The 22,159-nt window shown below is 40.7% G+C and overlaps 1 protein-coding gene and 1 long non-coding RNA gene across 9 annotated transcripts in view; one reads left to right on the top strand and one right to left on the bottom strand.

The window, feature by feature from the left end:
* The window catches only part of PAK1 (p21 (RAC1) activated kinase 1), a 201,788-nt gene extending 183,687 nt beyond the window's left edge, over positions 1-18,101 (top strand). For all 6 annotated transcript variants that reach the window (XM_074216952.1, XM_074216949.1, XM_074216950.1 and 3 more), the window contains 5 exons: positions 6,050-6,167; positions 6,376-6,475; positions 8,598-8,794; positions 10,444-10,581; positions 16,347-18,101. In XM_074216952.1, the coding sequence (XP_074073053.1) occupies positions 6,050-6,167; positions 6,376-6,475; positions 8,598-8,794; positions 10,444-10,581; positions 16,347-16,433 (640 nt within the window). In that variant the 3' untranslated portion in view covers positions 16,434-18,101. The remainder of the gene's footprint in view (positions 1-6,049; positions 6,168-6,375; positions 6,476-8,597; positions 8,795-10,443; positions 10,582-16,346) is intronic.
* Positions 4,692-22,159, bottom strand: part of LOC141508383 (uncharacterized) — a 46,574-nt gene continuing 29,106 nt past the window's right edge. For 2 of the 3 annotated variants that reach the window (XR_012474395.1, XR_012474393.1), the window contains exons 2-4: positions 16,314-16,401; positions 6,054-6,253; positions 4,692-5,018 (exon numbers count right to left, since the gene is read on the bottom strand). This is a non-coding gene — a long non-coding RNA (uncharacterized LOC141508383). Of the gene's footprint in view, positions 5,019-6,053; positions 6,254-16,313; positions 16,402-21,516; positions 21,627-22,159 lie in introns of those variants that run through there. The other variant, XR_012474394.1, reaches the window with a different exon arrangement.

Genomic DNA, 22,159 nt, shown 5'->3' with positions numbered 1-22,159 from the left:
GAAAAGGAAAGGATTACTAATCAAAGAACATAGGAAGACCACGAAGGATGACAGGGAGAAACTTCTTTCCTAGCTTATCAAACATAGAATTAGGGCTGTATATAGGTAGAGGGGAATTTGGGGTTTGTCTGTTCCAACCCACTCACTTAGCAAATTATAATTATAGCTAGTATTTAAAGGGGTGCACTTATTAGGAATGTAAGACCCATTCTTCATGGAGAAACTCAGGGAAAGGTCTTGCCCAAGGTCTCAGATGGAGTCTTTTGTATCCAACTGTTATTTCATCTGTTTTTTCTTTATCTTTGATCTGAGAAGGATGGAACAAAAAGAGGTGATAAAGTTGAAATTCAAGTAATAAACTATAAGAGAGCACTTAATTGGGTAGTGAGGTAGCATAGTTGACAGAGTACCAGACTTGTTGTCAGAAAGACTCACCTTCCTGAGTTCAAATCCAGCCTCAGACAATTAGTAACTGTGTGATCCTAGGCAAGTCATTTTACCCTGTTTGCTTCAGTTTCTTCATCAATAAAATGAGCTGGAAAAGGAAATGTCAAATTTCTCCAGTATCTTCTAACAAGAAAACTCCAAATGGTATCATGAAGAGTTGAACCTTGCTGAAAAACAACTAAATAAAAAGAGAGCACTTAGTTTCCACTGATGAGTTCAGGTTTCTAATCAGAGGGGTCACATCCTCAACTGAAAGAACTGGCAAAAAAAAGACTGGATGAGCTATTATCAGTGATGTTTGCAAGATAATGGAGAACAGGATAGGTTCCACTTATCTAAGACTGGAGAAAGAAAGGAAAACTTTTCCCAATTTTTAAAAAATGAGTTTTGCATTTGTAAATTTGAGGACAGAGAATTTTATTTGATTCTCTGCCAAAATTCTAGAAGGTATTATTAAAGGGCATTGTGGAATTATGGATAGGGAGATCTGATTTTAAGTGCTATTACTAACACATGGGCTTTGTGACCCTTAGCAAGTTAATTGACCTCTTAGTCATCTAGATAAATCACAAAGGATCTGGATTGTGGAGATGTTGCCAATTGGTATTTGTTGAAGAAATTTGTTTCCAGAATTCCTTGTCAGTGAAATCACAGACATAAAAAAAAATATTAAAGGGATGGTTAGTAGACATCTAGAAAAGGAAGCAGTGATCCTAGAGAAAAGGTTAATCCAGAGGAATCTCATTCATTTTTGGATAGGCTGCCCAGGCAGATCAGAGAAATTCTGTAAATGGTTTATTTCTAGAAGAAAGGCTATCCTTGTAGATAGGATGGAGAGAGATAGGCTAGTTGATAGAATGTTTAGGTCAATTCAGAATTGGTTGGATAGCTGGACCCACAAGATACAGCCACAGATGACTGGTTGTTAACTTGGAAAGAGGCCTCTAGTGGGGAGGTTCTCCAGGTGCTTTGCTCCAAACAGTTCAACATTTTTACCTGTGATTTAAATGGAACCATAAGAGGAATGCTTGCCAGATGTATAGGTGACCCAAAGCTTGTGAGGATATCTTGCAGGCAGGTTGCAAAAAGATCTCACAGCCTAGCATGATGGATCCAAACTTAACAAAAAGATGAAATTAAAGAGTTAAATTATGTTTTAAATTATGTTCTTAGTTTTTAAAAACCACCTTACTGAGTACAGGACAACAGATAGGGATACACAGTATTTTCTTTGAAAAATAAATCTAAGGGATTTGATTGAGAGCATCAACATTGTACCTGATGGCAGTCAATAAAGAGCCAAAATGACTCAATTGGCAACACATATAGAATCCCAAAGTGGTGATTAAAGAATATCCTCTAGAAGAAAAATTTCTTTGTTGTTTGGACATGTTTGAGTTGGGAAAAATCCAGACAAATTAATGAGCCTATTGAATAAAAAGTGATTTATAAGGGCTTGCTTGTTTAATGGGAAGAAGTATCATGCCCCTCACTTGTATCAAAGCATCAATTGCACAAGTATGGAATGGATGTGGCTATACCCAGGTTTATTCAAAAATGGTCAGAGGGTTTTGGGCAGTGGGAACCTTCAGTGAGGCAGACTATCTCAGCTATTGTAATCTTTGCATCAAGTAGGTGTCTGATGTACAAAGTGAGGGAAGAGATCACTTCTCTGCCATGGTCAACCTATATCGAAAGTACTTTTATCTCCTGGGTGCTCCATTTTTGAAAGGATATTATAAATAAAGTATTTGGCCCTATTCCCAGAGGACAGTGGTCAGAACAGTGGGGGTTTGTTAACAACTAAGCTACACAAATATTATTTTTCAGAACTGGAAAATGTTTAGCCTGGAGCAGACTTGTGAGGAACATAAGTTCTTATCAGATAGGGGAAGATTATCCTGTGGAAGAAGAATTAACTGTTTTCCCTTGATCTCACAGGATAGAATCAGGAGCAGTGGGGTGGAAACTGCAGAGAGGCAGATTTTAGTTCAATGTAAGGAAAATTTTGCCTTTGAACTGGATGGTTTTAAGAGGTCCTAGAAGGTTCCTTAAACCTAGAGCAACCAAGGGCCTCAGTGGATAGACTGATAGACTTGGAATCATGACCTGAGTTCAGATTCTGCCTTGGACTCTCACTGGCTGTGTGACTGTCTGTGACAGAATTTGATGCTGGATCTTCTGCCTCAAAATCTGGTATTCCATCCACTACAATTTGGAGTACAAGTCTTAGAAGTAAGTGAACTCTTGGAAGGGACATGATTGCTCTTTTTTAATATTTGAAAGCTTGTTAAAAGGGGCAGGGAAACAGATTTGTTCCAAGTGCTGTCTAGAGAAAAAAGCAGGACCAGCAGGAAGCAAATTTTTGAGGGGGGTGGGTACAAATTTCAGTTCAACACTTAACCATTTGACCCATATCCCAATGGAACAAGAGGCTTTAGGAGAGATAGTGAGTTCCCTATCACTGCAGGTGTTTGAGCAAACGAGATGCTTATTTCCCATGACTTGAGTTTTAATGGAGTCCAACCACAGTATGATGAGCCCCTACTTTATGTATTTTTTGTTCCAAACCCTATGGACTCCTTGATGTTCTCCTAATTTGACATTGTATCTCTTACTTCCCTGCCTTCACCTGGGTTGTCTCCCACATTTGCCTTGCCCTCTTTCCTCATTTCTGTCTCTCAGGAGTCTTTAACTTCCCTTAAGTCTTGGTTCAGGTGAAGCCTTTCCTAATTCCCTGCATTGTTTGTATTTTATCTTTCCTCAGATTATCTTAAGTTGTACTAACACCTTTGCACACTCTGCATATTGAACTCTGCAGAGGGGCTTCCTGCATCAAAAATGATTTCTAGGTTTGGGGTTTCTATGAAACCTTGGGTTCTCATTTTAGTCTGAACCTGGATAGAGTCACCCTTGGTTCCATTTATCTTTTTTTTTTTTTTTTTTTTTAGTTTTTGCAAGGCAATGGGGTTAAGTGGCTTGCCCAAGGCTACACAGATAAGTAATGATTAAGTGTCTGAGGCTGGATTTGAACTCAGGTACTCCTTCCGGACTCCAGGGCTGGTGCTGTAGCCACTATGCCACCTTAGCTGCCCCTCCATGTATCTTTTTCACCCAGTCTACCCTTTTTGGAAAGTGCCATCTCTCCCTCTACAGAACCCCCAACTAGGAAGTGGCATCAATATTCAGGTAGGGACACAGGTGCATGCCATGACTTTCTCTTGGGAATAAGGCTCTGCCAAGTTAAGGAGGGTCCCGGTTTGAGCTACCTTGTGGCCTCCCTAGCTCAGCCTGGCCATCTTCTACAAGCTCTCTCTCACTTTGTGATGCCAAGAGTTTGTGGAGGGGCAGAGATCAGTGGGAAAGTTCTCAGGAGAGGAGGAGGGGGGTTGTTGATGTCTTCTCCAGAGGGCTGTTTAGGGGCATTAGGAAGGAGATAGAGTGATAGTGAATGTGGCAAGAAGGTGGCTGGAAGCCAATCTGGGAACACCAAGATCCTGGAGCAGGAATTCCAAAGTCTCTTTCACCTTTAAAACATGATCTTAGGACTTTTTCATTCCCACACAACAGAATGGATATTATGCTGTGTAATAAGCATTGATGAAAATTATATTATTCTCTTTATCCGAAATATGAGCTTTTTTTTGAAGGGGTTGTTCCTAAAGAACTTTGCTTGGGGCATGACAGATATTGGGCAACCTGATGGGGTAAAGGAGTGGGAATATTTGAGGTGAGACTTACTCATGTCCTATCTGTTCTGGGTGGGCATTAAGCGATCACATGACCATTGAATCTCCTTTCATATATTCTATATATGTCCTGTATGTTCTAGTTGGATTACATATTGTCTCCCCAGTTTGACTGTGAACTCCCTGAGCACAGGGGGCATGTTTTTGTCTTCCTCTGTCTCCTTAGTCCTTAGCATATAATAAATAAATACTTAATATAAATTCTTATTAATTAATGTTATCATAGACCCTGGTTTCTCAAGCATTTTAAAATTTACTATGCTATTTCTTCACACTCCTATAAAAGTAAGATATGAAAATAGCACAAAGGTAATTATTCCCATTTGACTGATAGAAGTGAGATTCAGTGAGATTAAATGAGTTGGCCATAGGTATATAGGTATTAATACATTTCAGAACCCTCTAACTCCAAAATCCATTCTTCTATCTATTCTCCAACAATCAGGTAATGGGTATGAAAGTACTATGAAAAAAAAAAAAGAAAGCATTCTTGATATATTTATTTATTTGTTTGTTTGTTTATACAGACCAGCAACATTTTGCCATCCTCTTCCATCTACCTTCCCCCCCCCCCCCAAACAAAACATTCCCTATTCAGGAAGTTGCTAAAGAACTGGTCCAGGTGGTGTGTTGATGAATCATTCCTTCTGTCAGGTCATCTGCCATGTTTTTTTGCTCAGTGGCTCAGCTCCAATATTCTGTCCTTTTGGTAAGAGCCCTAAGGCAGGTCTTGGTCACTTATCCTTTTTCTTTTTTGAATGGATCTTTTTATCAGGACTTAACATCCATGTGAACAATACAGAATATTACCCACGAAGGATTCTACAAGAGGTCATAGATCATTGGCAACTTAGAACTTTGGCATCTTGGAAACATAAAATCAAGATTCTTAAGATTGGGAGAGTCTCTCTTTTTTTTTTTTTGCAAGGGGGAGGTGTTATTTTTTGTTTTTTTTCAAGGCAATGGGGTTAAGTGACTTGCCCAAGGTCACATAGCTAGGTAAATTAGTGTCTGAGGCTGGATTTGAACTCAGGTCCTCCTGTCTCCAGGGCTGGTGCTCTATCCACTGTGCCACCTAACTACCCCCTGGGAGAGTCTTTAAAGTGCCTTCCAAATTCTTTGATTTGATCTTTCTTATAAAAGGAGAGGGAGCAGCTAGGTGGTATGTGGAGGGAAGGCTGAGACTAGAGACAGGAAGACTCATCTTTCTGAGTTCAAATCTGGCTTCAGACATTTCCTAGCTGTGTGACTCTGGGCAAGTCATTTTAACCCTGTTTTCCTCAGTTACCTTATCTATAAAATGAGCTGTTAAAGGAACTGGTAAACTACTCTAATATCTTTGCCAAAAAAACCCCACCCAAAATGAAAACTCAAATGGGATCATGAAAAGTTGGACATGACTGAGCAACAATAAATAATGGGAGAGGTGGGGTATAGTGGTAGCTTATCCCACATCCTATTAAGGTTGATCAGAGGTACAAGAAGAAAATAGAGCCTCTTTGTCCATATTCTGTAGGTGTTTAATAATTGTGAACCACCTTAGGTCTTCATTAAAACCCAGAGACTAGTCAGTCCTTTGCATAGCTTATACCTGAAGAAATCACCACAGGAGAAGTAGAGGGACCTCTGGTTATATACCAGAGTAATGGGAAGTGATGGTTTCTAACCTGGGTAAGCCCAATAGACTCTCCACGAAAATAAGATCAAATATTAGACTTTAGGTCATGAAAGGAAACCTCCTTGTTGATTTGGTTTATTTTTTCTCTGGAGTTCTGTGCTTTGAAAGGGCACTCCTTACTTTTCTGTGACTCACAGATTTTTTCACTCTCTCTTGGGTTTTCCTGCCTTTGCAGTTACCTAGTGGGAGATGAGCTGTGGGTCGTCATGGAATACTTGGCTGGTGGCTCCTTAACAGACGTCGTGACCGAAACCTGCATGGACGAAGGACAGATCGCAGCTGTGTGCCGGGAGGTAACTGGCCAACTTGAGCCCCCTCACCTGGATAGTCCCCAGGTCCAGAACTGCCCTGCCGGACACTGTCTGAAGCAAGACGACTCCTAGAACATTGGAACAATAGAATTTTAGATTCTCATAGGATTTTTAGAATTAGCATCATGGAATCTCAGAATCACAAAATATGGTGCAGAATATTAAATGGGTTTCTCCTCTTTCCCTCTAGTGTCTTCAGGCCTTGGAGTTTCTGCATTCCAGCCAGGTCATTCACAGGGACATTAAGAGCGACAACATTCTGCTTGGGATGGATGGTTCCGTCAAGCTAAGTATGTCCATAGTAAGGGGAGTGATCGTCCCTTTGTTAATTGTGGGGCTCTGGGACTTGGTAGCAGGTGAAGTCTGGGGTATATAGGAATAAGTTCTAGCAGGAGCAGACCCTTGGCCAACAAGAGTTGCTGCATGGTTGGCCTTATCCATCATCCTTTTTGGAGAGTGAGTTTGATATGGTGATGGGAGGATGTATGACAGCATGTGGGATAGCAGATACTAGAGTTAAATTTTCCTGTTTCACAGTCTGGCTCTCTATGATTCTTCCCCTAGCTATTTCCTCATTCATCTTGGAGTTGGGACCTTATCGCATGACACAGGGTAGCTCACTGTCCTTTGTTAGTAGGGGACTCATTAACGTTCTTTTAGTCTCTCTGTAAAATGAGGAGGTTGGACCAAATGAACTGTGAAGGATCCTTTCATTTCTACATTCTTTGGCCTCATCCATGACTATGACTGCAACTTCTTTGACCCCCTCCCTGTTCCCCACAAGGCTGAATACTGAACTTTGGTCACATGGCAGGTGCTTGGTGAAATCATGGATTTTCAAAGTTGGAAGGAATTGTCTCATATAGAGGTAGATTAAAATTAATTGGGAAATGTTTAACAAAATAAGTAAAACTACAGTACAACATAGATAATATTAATTTATTATTTCCTATATACAGACAGTAGGGACTTGCTTCTATTTAAGTTTGACACCACTGATCTAATACAACTTCTACCTGAATAGCAATCCCCTCCTTAATGACAATAACTAATGTTTGTATAAAGCCCCATGGTACAGGGGAAGGATTGATCATTGGCTTTGTAGTCAAAGGACCCAAGTTCAAATTCTGTGACCTTGGGCAAGTCTCTCTGCCCCTCAGTTTCTTTATCTTAAAAATGAAAGGGTTGAACTTTTCCAGCTCTAAATCTCTCATCCTTTGTACTTTATTTCCATTATCTTATTTTATTCTTTAGCAACGTTGAGAAGCATTACTAATACCAGAAGTATTAGTAACACCATCTGTTGCTGAAGTCTTTCAGTTATTTCAGTCATGTCCGACTCTTTGTGACCCCATTTGGGGGTTTTCTTGGCAAAGATACTGGAATGGTTTGCCATTTCCTTCTCCAGGTTATTTTACAGATGAGGAGACTGAAGCAAATAAGGTTAAGTGACTTCCCCAGGGTCCCACAGATAGGAAATATCAGGCCAAATTTGAACTCAGAAACTCCTGGTTACCTAACTGCTCATTTTACAGATGAGGAAACAGAGGTGAAGTTAAACCCAGGTCATACAGTTAGAAACAGGCTGCAAATACATCCCATTCCATGATATACCACACTACCTCCTTTAATGTCTCTTGACAAGTAATCATTCAGTTTCTTCTTGTAGAACTCTAGAGACAGGGAACTCACTACATTACAAGTCATTTGCCTTTTGAACAGCTCCAATTGTTAAGAGCTGGTAGAATTTTCACTTTTTATTACTAGTCCTCTTCTCTGATCTCAGAAGGACAAATCCAATTCCTCTTTCACAGGATAGCCCCTTAGGTACTTGTAGTCTGCAGTGATGCCCATTCCAAGACTTCTTTCTTCCAGGTTCAACATTCCCAGTCTCTTGAGCCTATCTTCTAAAGTATTCCATAGGTAACTAAGAGGCATGGTGGATAGAGTGCTGGGCCTGGAGTCAGGAAGACTTATGTTCATGAATTAAAATCTGGCCTCAGTAGCTCACTTAGTAGCAGTGTGACCTTGGGCAAATCACTTTACCAAACTGTTTGCCTCAGTTTCCTCATCTGTAGTATGAGCTGGAGAAGGAAATGGCAAACCATTCCTGTATCTCTGCCAAGAAAATCCCAAATGGGATCATGAGGAATTGGATGTGACTAAAAAAAGGATTGAAAAAGTGTTACCTAAATGCTAGTTAGTGTTATTATTCGAAACCCTGTGCTTCTATTAATGTAGCCCGAGCTTGTGTTGGCTCTTTTGGCTGCCACATCAACGCGGTTATTTAATATTGACCTTGCAGCCTACTATGAAATCCCTAAAGGCTCATGGGAAGAAAGCCCTTAAATGCTAACTGAATAAATGAATGTTCAAATAAAACTCACGTCCTGTTCTCCTTTCCCTCTACAGCTGACTTTGGTTTCTGTGCTCAGATCACTCCAGAACAGAGCAAGCGAAGCACCATGGTTGGGACCCCATACTGGATGGCTCCAGAAGTTGTGACTCGGAAAGCCTATGGGCCAAAGGTGGACATCTGGTCCCTGGGCATCATGGCCATAGAGATGATTGAGGGGGAGCCCCCCTACCTCAATGAAAACCCTTTGAGAGTGAGTGTCTCTGGGCTTCTTCTATTGGCCAAAGTGTGGGTGTAGGAGGGTTTAGATTATTGATTAGACCCCCTACTTGAACTCCCTGACCAGGGTTGTGGATGGCATGCCAAACACTGCTTTTCCATCTGAAGTGCTTGAGGATTAGAAAGTGGAATGAGAGTGAGAGACAAGAGATGTGTATGTGTGTGTGTGTGTGTAGAGAGAGAACACATATAGAAGTATAAATACAAATATATTTGTGTTTTTATATATACTATTACTCCTGAACAGAATAGACAAAGCACCATGTTGGAATCCATGCTGGATGGGACCTGGGCAGTACATATGTTCACGTGTGGATATATGTATATGTATCTGGTAAAAGAGACCTGCATAGAACCACAAACACATGTGCATGCATACCCTTGTGTATGCAGTGTATATGTCATTTGTTTCATGACTGCTTCTGCTAAAGCATCAGTCACCAGATGGCGCTCCATACTTAGCCAGGCCAGCTCTCAGAATACAGGTGTAGTCTGTGGTCAAGACCATACTCAAAGCTTTTCCAGTTGGGTAGAACCCAAGAAGATGGTCTTCGACAATCTGATGTCGTTCAGTTATGTCTGACTCTGTGACCCCATCTGAGGTTTTCTTGACAGAAATACTAGAGTGGTTTGCCATTTCTTTCTCCAGCTCATTTTAGAGATGAGGAAACTGAGGTAACTAAGGTTAAGTGACTTGTCCAGGCTCATACAGCTAGTAAGCATCTAGAGCCAAATTTGAATTCAGTTTTTCCTGACTCCAGGGCCAGTCCTTATCCACTTGACACTTAACTTCCCCAGTAGATTGTTAAAGCAGTCCACAAATATCCATGATACCTAGTATACACCAGATACTGCACTCAATGAAGGGGTGACAGAGACCAAAGTGAAGGTGTTTCTGCTCTCCAAGAGTTGACATTCTCCTCATGTCTCCAAGGAACATCGATGGGACAGAATTCTGACTTGTCTCCCCAGATTGGGTTTATAGGAACACATGGAAAACCAAACGAGTGCTCCTGGCTCCCCGGACCCCTGGGGGGTCATTGGGGAAGAGCTGTGTGAGGTCAGTGTGCTGCAGAGGAGAGCGAGTTGATTGTACTTAGTGTCCTGAGCTGAGAAACATGCTCAAACCAAGAGTAGAAAGACCAGAGTTCAAACCTTCACTCTGACATTTATTAGCAAGTCATTTTTGGTCTTTTTATTTAAAAAAATGGGAAGAGTTACATTTGCCTTATTTCCCTCCCTAGGTGATATAAAGGGGAATGTACACCTTAAATGACTATAGAAATGGGATAGGAGTTATAATATTATAGGGTATCCCAAGAGCCTTTGTGTAGTTTTAACCTGTTAAAATTTGAAACTTCACTTTGGGACCTCTGGGGGAGTGTATATGTGCGTGTGCTTGTGTGTGTAACAATGTAACAATGATTTATGTGTGTCCAGACATGTAGCCCTAAAACACTACAGAAATAAATACACTCATATTTTTGTAACAGCATCTGGATCCTGGTAGAAGGAATGTAAAGTCCAGTCAGGATCTTATCTAGGAAAGCTGAAGACACACTGGACCTATGGAGTATATCAAATGATGGCTTTCAGAGTGTTATCTCTTTTTGTATTTGACAGGCGCTATACCTCATTGCTACTAATGGTACTCCTGAGCTTCAGAATCCAGAGAAATTGTCTGCCATCTTCCGGGATTTCTTGAACCGCTGTCTTGAGATGGATGTGGAAAAGAGAGGGTCAGCCAAAGAGCTGTTACAGGTAATGGGCACCCAGATTGATGGGACTTGGGTTCCTGGCTCTTATCCTAGCTCATTCTATCCATAAAGCCCAGAGGAGACACTCATTCATTCATTTAGTCATTTAGCAAACTCTTAGGTGCTTACAGCATTCAGAACATTGTGCCAGGTGATGAGAGAGAGAGATGGGAATTTTATCAAAGGGATGGTCCCTACCCTCTTGGAGTTTATAATCTAGCAGGGAGGTAAGACACAGTCATAGATCATTTTTACATTATTATTATTACATTATTACACATGGGATAAGTGCTTCAGAGGGAGGGAACAAAGGCATTCCATGGAGTGGAAAATTGTCAACAAGCAGGTTGGAAGGGCTGGAGGTGGGGGACATCAAGCAAGAGGCATGGTCTAGCCCAGGACAGATGGGTCAAACTTGAGGCTCATAGTGCTCCTGAGCAAACCAGATTAAAATGTAATTGGGAAATGTCTAACAAAATAAATAAAAACACAACAAAAAATAGATAATGTTGATTTGTGGTTTTGTAAGTCAATGTGGTTCATTTGAATTTGACATTAGTGATTTGGTATTTTTAAAGAACCTTGAATTTGGATTAAGAAATCTATGTCCCTGTCATTGAATGTGTGATGCTGGTTATCTCTTCTGTAAAACAAAAGGCAATGAAGATAAGACCTCTAAGATCTCTGTGTTTCTATGTTTTCTTAGGTTCCTTTCCCATTTTTAAATCCAATAGTTCTATAGCTTTTGAGCCAGACTTTAAAGGATGTATAGGAACCACAAACATTTCCTAAACTCCTATGTGGCGATGGAAAATATCCACTGGTGAATGAGGTCCAATCCCTCCCTATCCTGATGCAATTCAGTCTAGGAGAGGAGATAAAACTAAAGGAGTCAGAATAATCCAGGATAACACGAAAGACCAGGGAGAGGAAAAAAAAAGCTTCCATATACAATGCATCTTCTGAGGTGAAAAAGATCACTACAGTCTTGGAGGAAGAGAAGGCTTCATGGAGTATATGACCTTAGGATTTGGGCCTTGAAGGATGGGTAGGAATCAAATAGAGCCAACAGGGCAAGGGTATTCCATGCTGAAGGAACAGTAAGACCAAAAGCAAAGAGAGAGGAAAATCTTAAGAATTCTTGGTCTACAGTGTGCACTCCCATTTGTTGGAAGATAGCTTGAGATGAGATTAGAAATATTGGTTGTGTAATCAAAGGCAATTCTAAAAGACTTGTGATGAAAAGTACCATTAATATTCAGAGAAGGAACTATTGAGTTTAAATGCTTACTATCTTCAGTTTTTAGAAGTTGTCTTTCAATTTGATTCTTCTTTCACAACATGATTAATATGGATACATGTTTAACATGTATAAATCTATATTAGACTGCTTTCTCCCAGAGGGAGGAGGGAGGGAGAAAAATGGGAAATCCAAAAACCTTGCAAAAAAAACTGTTGAAAATTATTTTGTATGTAGTTGGAAAGAATATTTTTTTTTAAAAAAAGAAATATTGGTTGTGAAAGGCCTGTAGACATCAACCTGTATGCATGAGGAGACACTGAAGCTTTAGGAGCAGGGGAGTAATGTCCTCTGAATGTGAATTAAGAAACTATTTTTGATAGTCTGCAGAATGGATTAGAGTAACTTAAGTGGTGTTCATGATACAAAGACTTGGGTTCAAACCTTGCTTCAGATATTTATTGAGCTCTGTGACAATAGATGAGTCTCCTAACCTCTCTCAGCCTCAGATTTCTCATATATAAAATGGATCTCTATTTATAGGGTCGTTGTGAGGATCAGATGAAATAATACATGTAACATGTTCTGTAAATCTTATGGAGCTATATATAAATGCTTACTATTATGAGAGGAGAGATCAGAGGCAATCATTTGCATTTATTAAGTGATTACTGAGTACAGAGCATGGCAGAGGGGGAAGAGCACTGGATTTGAAGTCAGGGTTCAAATCCTGTCTCTGAGACAAGTCATTTAACCTATTTTGTTCTCAGATTCCTGGTCTCTAAAAGGTGGGAATTGGGCTAGATGCCTTTTAAAGAGCCCTTCCAACTCTTGATCCTATTATCTGATATACTGGGCTAGTCACTAAGGATATTGTAATGATTCACATATGGATTCAAGCGATATATGACTCATACATAGGGAACTCACCTAACTAGAAATTTTTGGCATCATATTGTAAGCTACGGTGAGGGATGCACATGCCAACCTATGACGGGACCACTGTGGTCCCATCTGTTCTGATTCCATTCCATTCCATGGCACAAGTGGGATGTAATCACAGGCTTGCTTTTCTTTGCCAGGACTGCAGACTGATCCCCAAGTGACTCCTTGCCCCTCCCTGGGGGTACACTCCTTTTTAGCCTAGGGTGATAAAGAAGCTACTCTAGGAATCCCCAATGGTAAGAAAAAACTCTTGCCTACATAATTATAACAATTAGAAACAAGAAAGATAAGAATATACACCTGGGTTGAACAAATAGATTTTTAAAAAATGAACTGAGCAAATAAATAAATAAATGGAAGAATGGATGAATAAGTGATGAATGAACAAATGAATTGGTGTTATGCCTAATGGGTTCATTAATCACTGTAGTCATTTCTGTCAGTGTCTTCTTCCAATGCTCCCGGAAATAGGAAAATGTTAAGTGACTCCTGGATATACAAAGTGATACACATTGGGAAGAAAACTGAATTTGGAGTCAGCAGACTTGGTTTCAAATCTGACTTCCATTTATTGCTTTGTGACCTAGGACAAATCACCTCCCAAAGTGGCATGAGTTTAGAGGGAGAGATGATTAAGTTCATTTTGGACATTTTGAATGTGAGATGTTTATGAGAGGGTTATGCAGGTGGCCATGTCCAACCCTGTGATTTCCTCAGCGTGGGGAACCTACATTGTGGAAACTCCCTCTCCTAATGGCTAAGACAAAGATCAGTGTCTTGGTTGTGGCCTCATGACTGGATTGTGTTAGAATATGCTGAAGCTTTGGTGTTATTGATTCCAAGTTATCTGGTTGAAATTTAGAAATGTATAGTTAATGAATTTAACATCTAGACATGAACTGTGGTGCTGTTGATGATCTTCATGGAAGAAAGTAGAGTGTCATTGGAATGACTGATGGGGATGGGGGCTGTGGGTAAAGAAAGAAGAGATAGGATCTGGCTACTGTGCCACAAGCTCATCTTTAAAATTTAGTCAGGATCTCTAAATGTCTTTCTTTCAAAGGAACTGAGTATTATCTACTGGTCACTCTGAAGAATCCAACCAATCATCCTAAGGTTTTATGACATGTTTATGTGTCTATGTCATAGAATGATATCTCTGATCTAGACAGGACCTCAGAGATCATCAGTCCTGTGACAGGAAGCTCATTACTTTATAAGACAGTCCATTGCATCATGGACAATTTTGGTTATTAGGAATTTTTCTCATACAGAAAACTTAATGAAAAGCTCCTCCTAAAAGGCAGCACAGTGTGGTCCATGGTTGGACTAAGTGAAAGAATGACAGAATTTTAGAATTGGAAAGAACTTTGGTCACCATGCATGAAAATCCTCCTTATAACAATCTGGGTTCGAATTCTGCCTCTAATACTTAACTGTGTGGCCCTGGGCAAATCACTCGCCTTCTGTCTACCTCAATTCCTACAGTTTTAAAATTAATATAATAGGATATACCTTACATGGTTATTCTGAGGCTAGGTGTCCCAGTGGGTAGAGGAATGAATTTGGGGTTAGGAAGATCTGAATTCAAATCTTACCTTAGATACTTGCTTAGCTCTATGTCCCTGAGTAAGTCTCTTAAGTGTTTTTCAACCTCAGTCATCTCATCCGTATAATGGAATATAATAACTATCTCATAGGGTTCTAAGGATCAAATGAGAACTCATGTGTATGATGCTTTGCAAATCTTAAAGTACTATATAAATGCTAGCTTATTATATTAAAACACTTTGTATACTTTAAAGTACTATATAAAGTCAGCTATTATTATTTTTATCATATAGTGTTCTTAGTTCTACTTTTAGAGGCCAAGAAGAACAAGTTTTTTCTCTTTGTCATGACAGTTTAAATTTAGAAAACTCCACTTCCAAAGGTGTTAAGATTATAATTGGATTCTGCAGGATGTTGAAAACATCACTGTTTCTTCTGAATTCTCCTCAGAAAGAGAAACCACACCTGGAAACAGTCCCACTCAGGAACCCCAGGAAAAGAGTCATGTTTAGATGTGATCGGGGCTGGCAGGGGAAAGCTGGGAAACTGGCAAGAATAGGGCTGGTATTTGACTATGATGGGTCAAACACCACCTGTGGAAGGGAAGAGGTCATGTCAAGAGGGAGAACAGAAAGCACTTTGTAAACCTTAAAAGGACTATCAACATGCTAGCTATTGTGCTGTTTGAATGCGAGCTGTTGTGGTTAACATGTTAACTATTGTTGACATGCATGCAATAATTGTTATTGTTGACATGCTAACAATTTCTGTTGATGTGCTAATATTATAGCTAACATGCTAGCTGATGTGGTTGACATGCTATTTGTTGACATGATGGCACTTACTGTTGTTGACATGTAGCTATTGTCATGGACATGTTAGTAATTATTGTTAACATGCAGCTATTGTAACATGCTGGCTGGCATGCTAGCACTTAGCTATTGTCATTGATGCATTAGCAATCTTGACAAGCTTACTGTTGTGGTTAGCATGCATAGCTATTGTGGTTGGCATTCTAATTGCTGACATACTCAGTTGGTATCGTTGCTATTATCATTGATATGTAAGCAACGATTGTTTACATACTAACATGTGATTAACATACTAGCTATTGTTAACATGCTAATTTTTCTTGACATGGTAGCAAGTATTATTGCTGTTGACATGGCAGTTATTGTCATTGACAGGTTAGCAATTGTTGACATGCTAGCTTCTATGGTTAACATTCTGTTTTGGTTGACATTAATTGTTGATATGCTAGCAATTATTGCTGTTGTTGACATGCTGGCTATTGTCATGAACATGTTAGCAGCTATTGTTGACATGCCGGCTGTTACGATTAACATGCTGTTGTCTTGACACACAAATTATTGTTAATGTGCTAGAAATTGTTATGAACATACCAGCTATTGTTGTGGTTAATATACTAGCTAATGTTGAAATGGTAGCAATTATTATTGATATGCTAGCAATTGTTGATATGCTAGCTGTTGCTACATTAGATATTGCTTCTGCTTGTTGTTATCATTATTATTTTTAAGCTACTTGGAATCATACAATCTCAGAACTGAAGGGGACCACAGAAGTTGTCTAGACTAGCCCTTACTTGTGGTCCCCCTGAGAAGTAGCTGGCATCCTTCTTCAGCTTTAATATCTTTTTCTATTTCCACATACTATTTCCTTATCTATAATACCAGGAATACCAACCAGGGTTTCTGCCTCTCTCTTTTACAAGACCATAAGCAAGTCACTTCTTTTGTAAATAGGAAATATCATTTGTTACAGCACCAGGGGGTTGTTATAAGACAAGTCGAGGTAATGTTTGATGCTTACAGAATCATAAAAGAATTGTATAATTAGAAGGTTGTTCAGATATCATCTCAGTCTTCACATCCTGTATGGACAGATCCTTAATGTCAATTCAACAAGCCTTTGTTGCGTGTGTGTTGGGAGCCATGTGCTCTGTGACTAGAGGCAGAGGGGGCTTTTCCCATACTCACTTTTTCCTTTGCTCTTTTCTTTGATTCTTCTAGCATCAGTTCTTGAAACTTGCCAAGCCCCTCTCCAGCCTCACACCCCTGATTGCCGCTGCAAAAGAGGCCACCAAAAACAACCATTAGGACCCCCAACCCTCCCCAGCATCCTCCTGCCAAGCCTGCTGTGAAACATTCCCGCAGAGACCTTTGATCCCCGGTGCGCTCCTGGTCCTCACCTCCTCGTCATCCCCCTCTTCCTGCTCACCTAGAGCTCTCGAGACTGGGAACCCTGAATAAAGGTTGGCAGAAATAGCTTTGGTCCAACATCAGTCAACAAGAGATCTGTGATGGAGTCACCAATCCATCTGTTGCTGCTCCTAAGCCAAGAACCTGCTCTCTCTGCCATTAGCCTGGAGGTAAAGGTTGCATATGGATGGTCTGGCATCTTCATGGAGAACTGTTGAACCTGATTTCCACATAGCAAAATATTCTCTTTCTTTCCCAGTCACTTTTATTGTCATGCCACAAAGAAATCAGAATTGTTGGATGGCCTGATCCTGTAGTAAGTAGCCCATCTCTCCCAGTGATGGAGGCTTCCGTATTTCTTTGCCTTTCTAATCCCAAGCCATATATATCAACCTCATTTTAACTAGAAGACTGAAACAGCTGGAGGAATGGTGAGCAGCTTTAACCAACAGGGGATGAGATGGCTTTGCTTCTTGGAGCCTGAACTGGGCCTTTCTGCCCATTGGTGGGCGAGAGCTGAACTCTACAGTGTTGTTCGCTACTTTCGAGGACTTGGCCCCCCAAAAAAGGTCCCTGTGCTTTTTTCGTGAATCAGCCTTTGCCTAATGTAACAGTTTTCCATTTTTTGCTCCTGTACCAGCCCCCTTTTCTCCTAAAGCTCGCTCCCTCTCAGCATTATTTTCTACCTGTTTCGTGCCACTGAGAAGTTTCCAAGGACACATATTAGGCAAGGGGTAACATAAGAGAAAGCTGGGGGTGGGAAAATTTGTTGAGTCATTTTTTTCCTTCTTATAGGGTGGTTATGCCTCTGCCAAGAGAACTCAACTTGGCTTCAAAAATTGGTTTTAAAAATTCTTAGAATTTTTAGCAGGATGAGGAAGTTGGCTCTTCATAGCAGATGAGCCAAGTAGGAGAATTCAAGCCTCACTGGATGTGGGACAGGCTTGGTAACAAGGAGGATTGGTTTTTCCAATGCAAGAGGAATAGCAAGAGAACATGTCTTTGGCAGCTGTGAAGGAGATGCTGTCTCATGAGATATGTGTCTTGGCTGTTGGTTTGCCACATGGAGTTGGAATGGTTGACTCACATCCACCCTTCTGTAGTCTGTTCTCCCAACCTTGACAGGACCTGGGCTGACATTGTTAGCCTTGGCCTCCTGTCAGGGTCACTGAGTCCTACTCCGAAGGTGTCCCAGACTCCGTAGCACAAGTTTCTATTTCCTTCAATAAAAGGATATGAAAATACTATATGTTCATCTTTCTTTATATAAAAGCTTTCGGGGTCAAGAAACAGGTACCATGTCCCACTTGAGAGAACTCAGTTCTAGGTGGTGACAGGTTATGGGTATTCCTCAGCAGCTCTCCCTCAACTTAGTAAAGTATTCCAGGGATTTGGAATCAGAGGACCAAGATTAGAATCTTGCCTCTGACCTGTCTATCTGTGGGACATTGAGTGAGTCTCTAAGCTTCTGTTTCTCTCTTGGTAAAAAGAAAAGATTGTATGAGGTGAACCTCTTGAGGGCCTTTTAATCTGAAATCTATGAATTAAAACTCTTAAACCTATGAATTTTGAGTGTGCTGTCCATTTATCCTCACTCTTCACTCACTGTTTTCTACATTGGTGAGTATAGAGAGTTTCCATGTATGTGTACATACATGTGTGCACATACACAAATGATGCACTGAAAATATTGCTGGAATATGGAGAATTTGGGAGCAACTGATAACTCAGTGGGGAGAGAGCTGGGCCTGGAGTCAGGAAGACCTGAATGCATATCTGGTCTTAGACTTTTTTACTAGCTGTGGGACTTTAGGCAAGTCACATAACTTCTGTTTGCCTTAATCCACTAGAGAAGGAAATGGCAAAGCATCTTTGCCAAGAAAACCCCCTGCACAGGTCATGAAGAGTTAGCCCCAACTGAACAACAACAACAACAACGTGTTAGACTTGAATTTGTCTCCTAGCTCTGCTATCTGTTACTGTGTGGCCTTAAGGAAATCACTTCACCTTTCTGGGCCTCAGTTTCCACATTTTTAAAAATGGGGGAGTTAGATTAGATAACCTCTGAAAGTCTCTCTGAGTTCTAAATCTGTGATCCGGTGATACAGTGGAAAGAAAGAACCCTGGTTCTGTGATTGAAGAGCCACATTTAATAGTCAACTCTACCATTTATGAGCTGTGGGCAACTAGGTGGCCCAGGAGATAGAGCACTGGCCTTGGTGTTAGGAGGACAGGAGTTCGAATCCAGCCTCAGACACTTGACACTAGCTGTGTGACCTTGGCCAAGTCACTTAACCCTGATTGTCTCACATCCAGGGCCATTTCCAGTCATCCTGATTCATATCTGGCCACTGGACCCAGATGGCTCTGGAAGAGAAAGTGAGGCTGGTGACTTAGCACAGCACCCCCTCACTTAAATCCAATTCATGCACTTGTCATGGCATCATCTCCTGATGTTGAGATCTTCTTTGAAAATGAAGGAGAAAACATCATTATTATGACTTAGAGAAGTCACTTTACTAAGTCTGTTTCCTCAGATGTGAATTAAGGGTAATGAATGATACCTGAGTTACCCAGCCTAGGTTAATTGTGAGGAAGACCTGTTATAAACGATGAAGTTTTACATAAGGATATCATTGCTTTTATTATTATGGATAAAGTAATTTTGCAACAAACTCATTATTTCTTTATTGGCTATTAAAGGCAATGTGGGATTTGCCAGACTTCTCTGAACTTTCAGAATAGGGACAATCTGTCAACAAGTGCAGATAGAATCATAATCCCTGCCCTCAGGGAGTTTAAAAGTCAAGTAATTGAAGCCTAAAATTATGGAATGAGTCATCAAGATCTCAAAAATCATCTAGGTGGACTCAATCTGATTAGACTGCCCTTCTACAATATGCCTGATGAGGCGGTCATTGGAAAACAAAAATGTTTAATGGGACATTGAAAACCAAACTAAGAAAAGAGTTATGTGAGCACCTAGCAGCCCCTTAAAAATTTCATTTTCCTGGCAAGGGTCAAATTCATCACTGGGTTCTAAAAGGATTATTAAATGTGACTGCTGAGAGATTTTTTGAATAATGACAGCAAATAGGAGAGATATCAATGAACTGAAGATGGGTAAAAGTCCCAGTTTTCAGCAAGGGGAAGAATAGAAAATTTGTAAATTGTATAGGTTGGTGAACTTGACATTTCTTATAGCCAATTTTTAAAGTGATCATGCATTTAGGGGCAACATGTAGGAAGAGGGGAGTTGCCAAGAGTCAGCCAACTAGAGAAACAGCAGGAAGCAGCTAATTTAGACAGTGGATAGTACTTTGTATATGAAGTCAGAAGACCTGAATTCAAATCTAGCCTCAGAAGCTATTAACTGATTCTGGACAGATCACTAAGCTTCTATCTGAATTTTCACATCTGAAAAATGGGGATAATATCTACTTCCTAAGGTTGGGGGGGATCAAGTGAGATTATGTATATAATGTGCTTTCCCAATCTTTATATAAATTAGCTATGATGACATAGATATAATGATAGTTCACATTTATGTAGCATGTTAAGGTTGCAAAGCACTTTGCATATTATTATCTTTTTTCATGCATTATCTCTTGATCATCACAACAATTCTGAGGAAAGTAGAGTTGTGATTTCCTAAGGCAAGATTTGAACGTGGACACAAAGATATTATTGGGGGTTGGATGGGAAATAATTTTAATTTTCAAAACAGGGAAAAGAATGGAGTCTGTAAATGATAGATCAGTGGAATTCTCTGGAAGAATTCAAGGATGTGTCATTAAAGGAATGGTTCATAAGCATCTGGAAAAGAGCTTACATGAATTTATCAAGAACTGTTATGCCTATCAAACCCTATTTTCTTTTTGATTTATAGGCTGATAGACCAGGGGATACTGTAAGTAAGAGGTGACCTAGATATGAGGAAAGCATTTAATCAATTGTGATATTCTAGTGGAAAAGTAGGAGTAATGGGAGCTTGACAAATGCTGCAAGAAAGTAAATTTGGAGCTAGTTGAATAGTGGGCCTCGGGAGAAGAGGAGGACCTTGGGAAGATGCCTGCAGTGGAGAGCCCTAGGGATCTCTATCTAGCCCTGTGACATTTTCATCACGGATGTGGATAAAGGCAACAATGGCATGCTTACCAAACATGGAGATGACACAAAGCTGGATGGGGTGGGCAATGCTCCGGATGGTAAGAGTCAAGATTAGAAAGGATTTAGACAATAACATAAATCTCATCTAGAACATTAGATCAAATGAGGAAAATTTACACGGGTTCAGAAATCAAATACATAAATACTATTTTTAAAGGTAAAATTCATTATTAATCCAGCAACGAGAATAACACTGATAATAACTAAATTTCTATAACACTTGCTGTGTCTCAGGGACCTGTGTGAAGTGCTTCATCACAACAACAATAATAGATAACAGAGTACTTGTTTGGTCTCAGGCACTGGGCTAAGCGCCTAATGATAACAAATTAATAACAATATCTAACATGGACTTGCCACGGCTCAGGTATCGCGCTAATTAATAACAACAACAATAATGATGCTCAACATAGTCCTCTTGCCTCAGGTGCTGTGTTTAGTAACAATACCCGACATGCAGCGCGTGCTAGGCCTCAGGTGCTGGGCTAATTATGTAATAATAATTAATAACGACATTTAACATAGAGTACTTGGCGGGTTTCAGACACTGGCCCGACCAAGTGCTCAATAACAATGACAGCCATAACGCCTAACAAAGCCTGTGCTTTGTGTCAAGCGCTGTGCCCATGAGTGATTTAGTAATGATAAAAATAGTAACAATAGCACCTCACGCGTAGCACTTGCTATGTCGCAGCTGTAATGCTAAGTGCTTCATAAAATGATACTAACAATAATGATGGTAATAATGACAATAAGAACGATAACAATGATAACTATAATAATAGTAATAATAATAATAATGACGAGTGACCAATGCCATCGGACGCAGCCTGCCTGTCCTCGTTAACCCCCAACAGTAACCACCGCCACCATAGCCGCGGCACGCGGCGGGCGCTGACGCTCCGGTCCGGCACTAGAGGGCGCTCGTGCGCGTCCCGGCTCGGGACGGCCAGGGTCACGGTCAAGGCCGGGCCGGGCCTCGCGCACCAGGGCCTGCCCGCGGCCCGGGCTCCTTCCGCGGTTTCCCGAGGCTCCAGGGCCTAGTGTTCTTCACGGAGCCACGGCGCCCCCTGCTGGCTGCGGGCAGCTTGTCTCCGACACGGGATTCCATCTACATTTTAAGGCTTTTTAATGTGGAAGGTGGCGGGGGGGGGGGGGGGGGGGGGGGGGGGGGGGGGGCGGGGGGGGGCAGTGGAGAAAGAGGGCGGCCGGGTGGGACATCGCCCCGGCCTTGGATCCAGGAGGATGCAAGTTCAAATCCAGCCTCAAACACTTAATCATCACCTAGCTGTGTGGCCTTGGGCCCGATTGCTTTGCAAAAACCTTAAAAAAAAAAAACACAAGCAAACCAACAGAATGACAGAAGGCATCACAGACAAGGACAGTTGGAAATGTACCTGCTCAAGTTATATATTTAGGGAACAAGCAAACTGAAAATCAGAGATTTGTCGTTT

Source organism: Macrotis lagotis, chromosome 1, assembly GCF_037893015.1.
Source record: "Macrotis lagotis isolate mMagLag1 chromosome 1, bilby.v1.9.chrom.fasta, whole genome shotgun sequence".
In the NCBI taxonomy this organism is placed as follows: domain Eukaryota; kingdom Metazoa; phylum Chordata; class Mammalia; order Peramelemorphia; family Peramelidae; genus Macrotis; species Macrotis lagotis.
The sequence above is the reverse complement of the archived record's forward strand: the minus strand, read 5'-3'. Positions and strand labels throughout refer to the sequence as shown.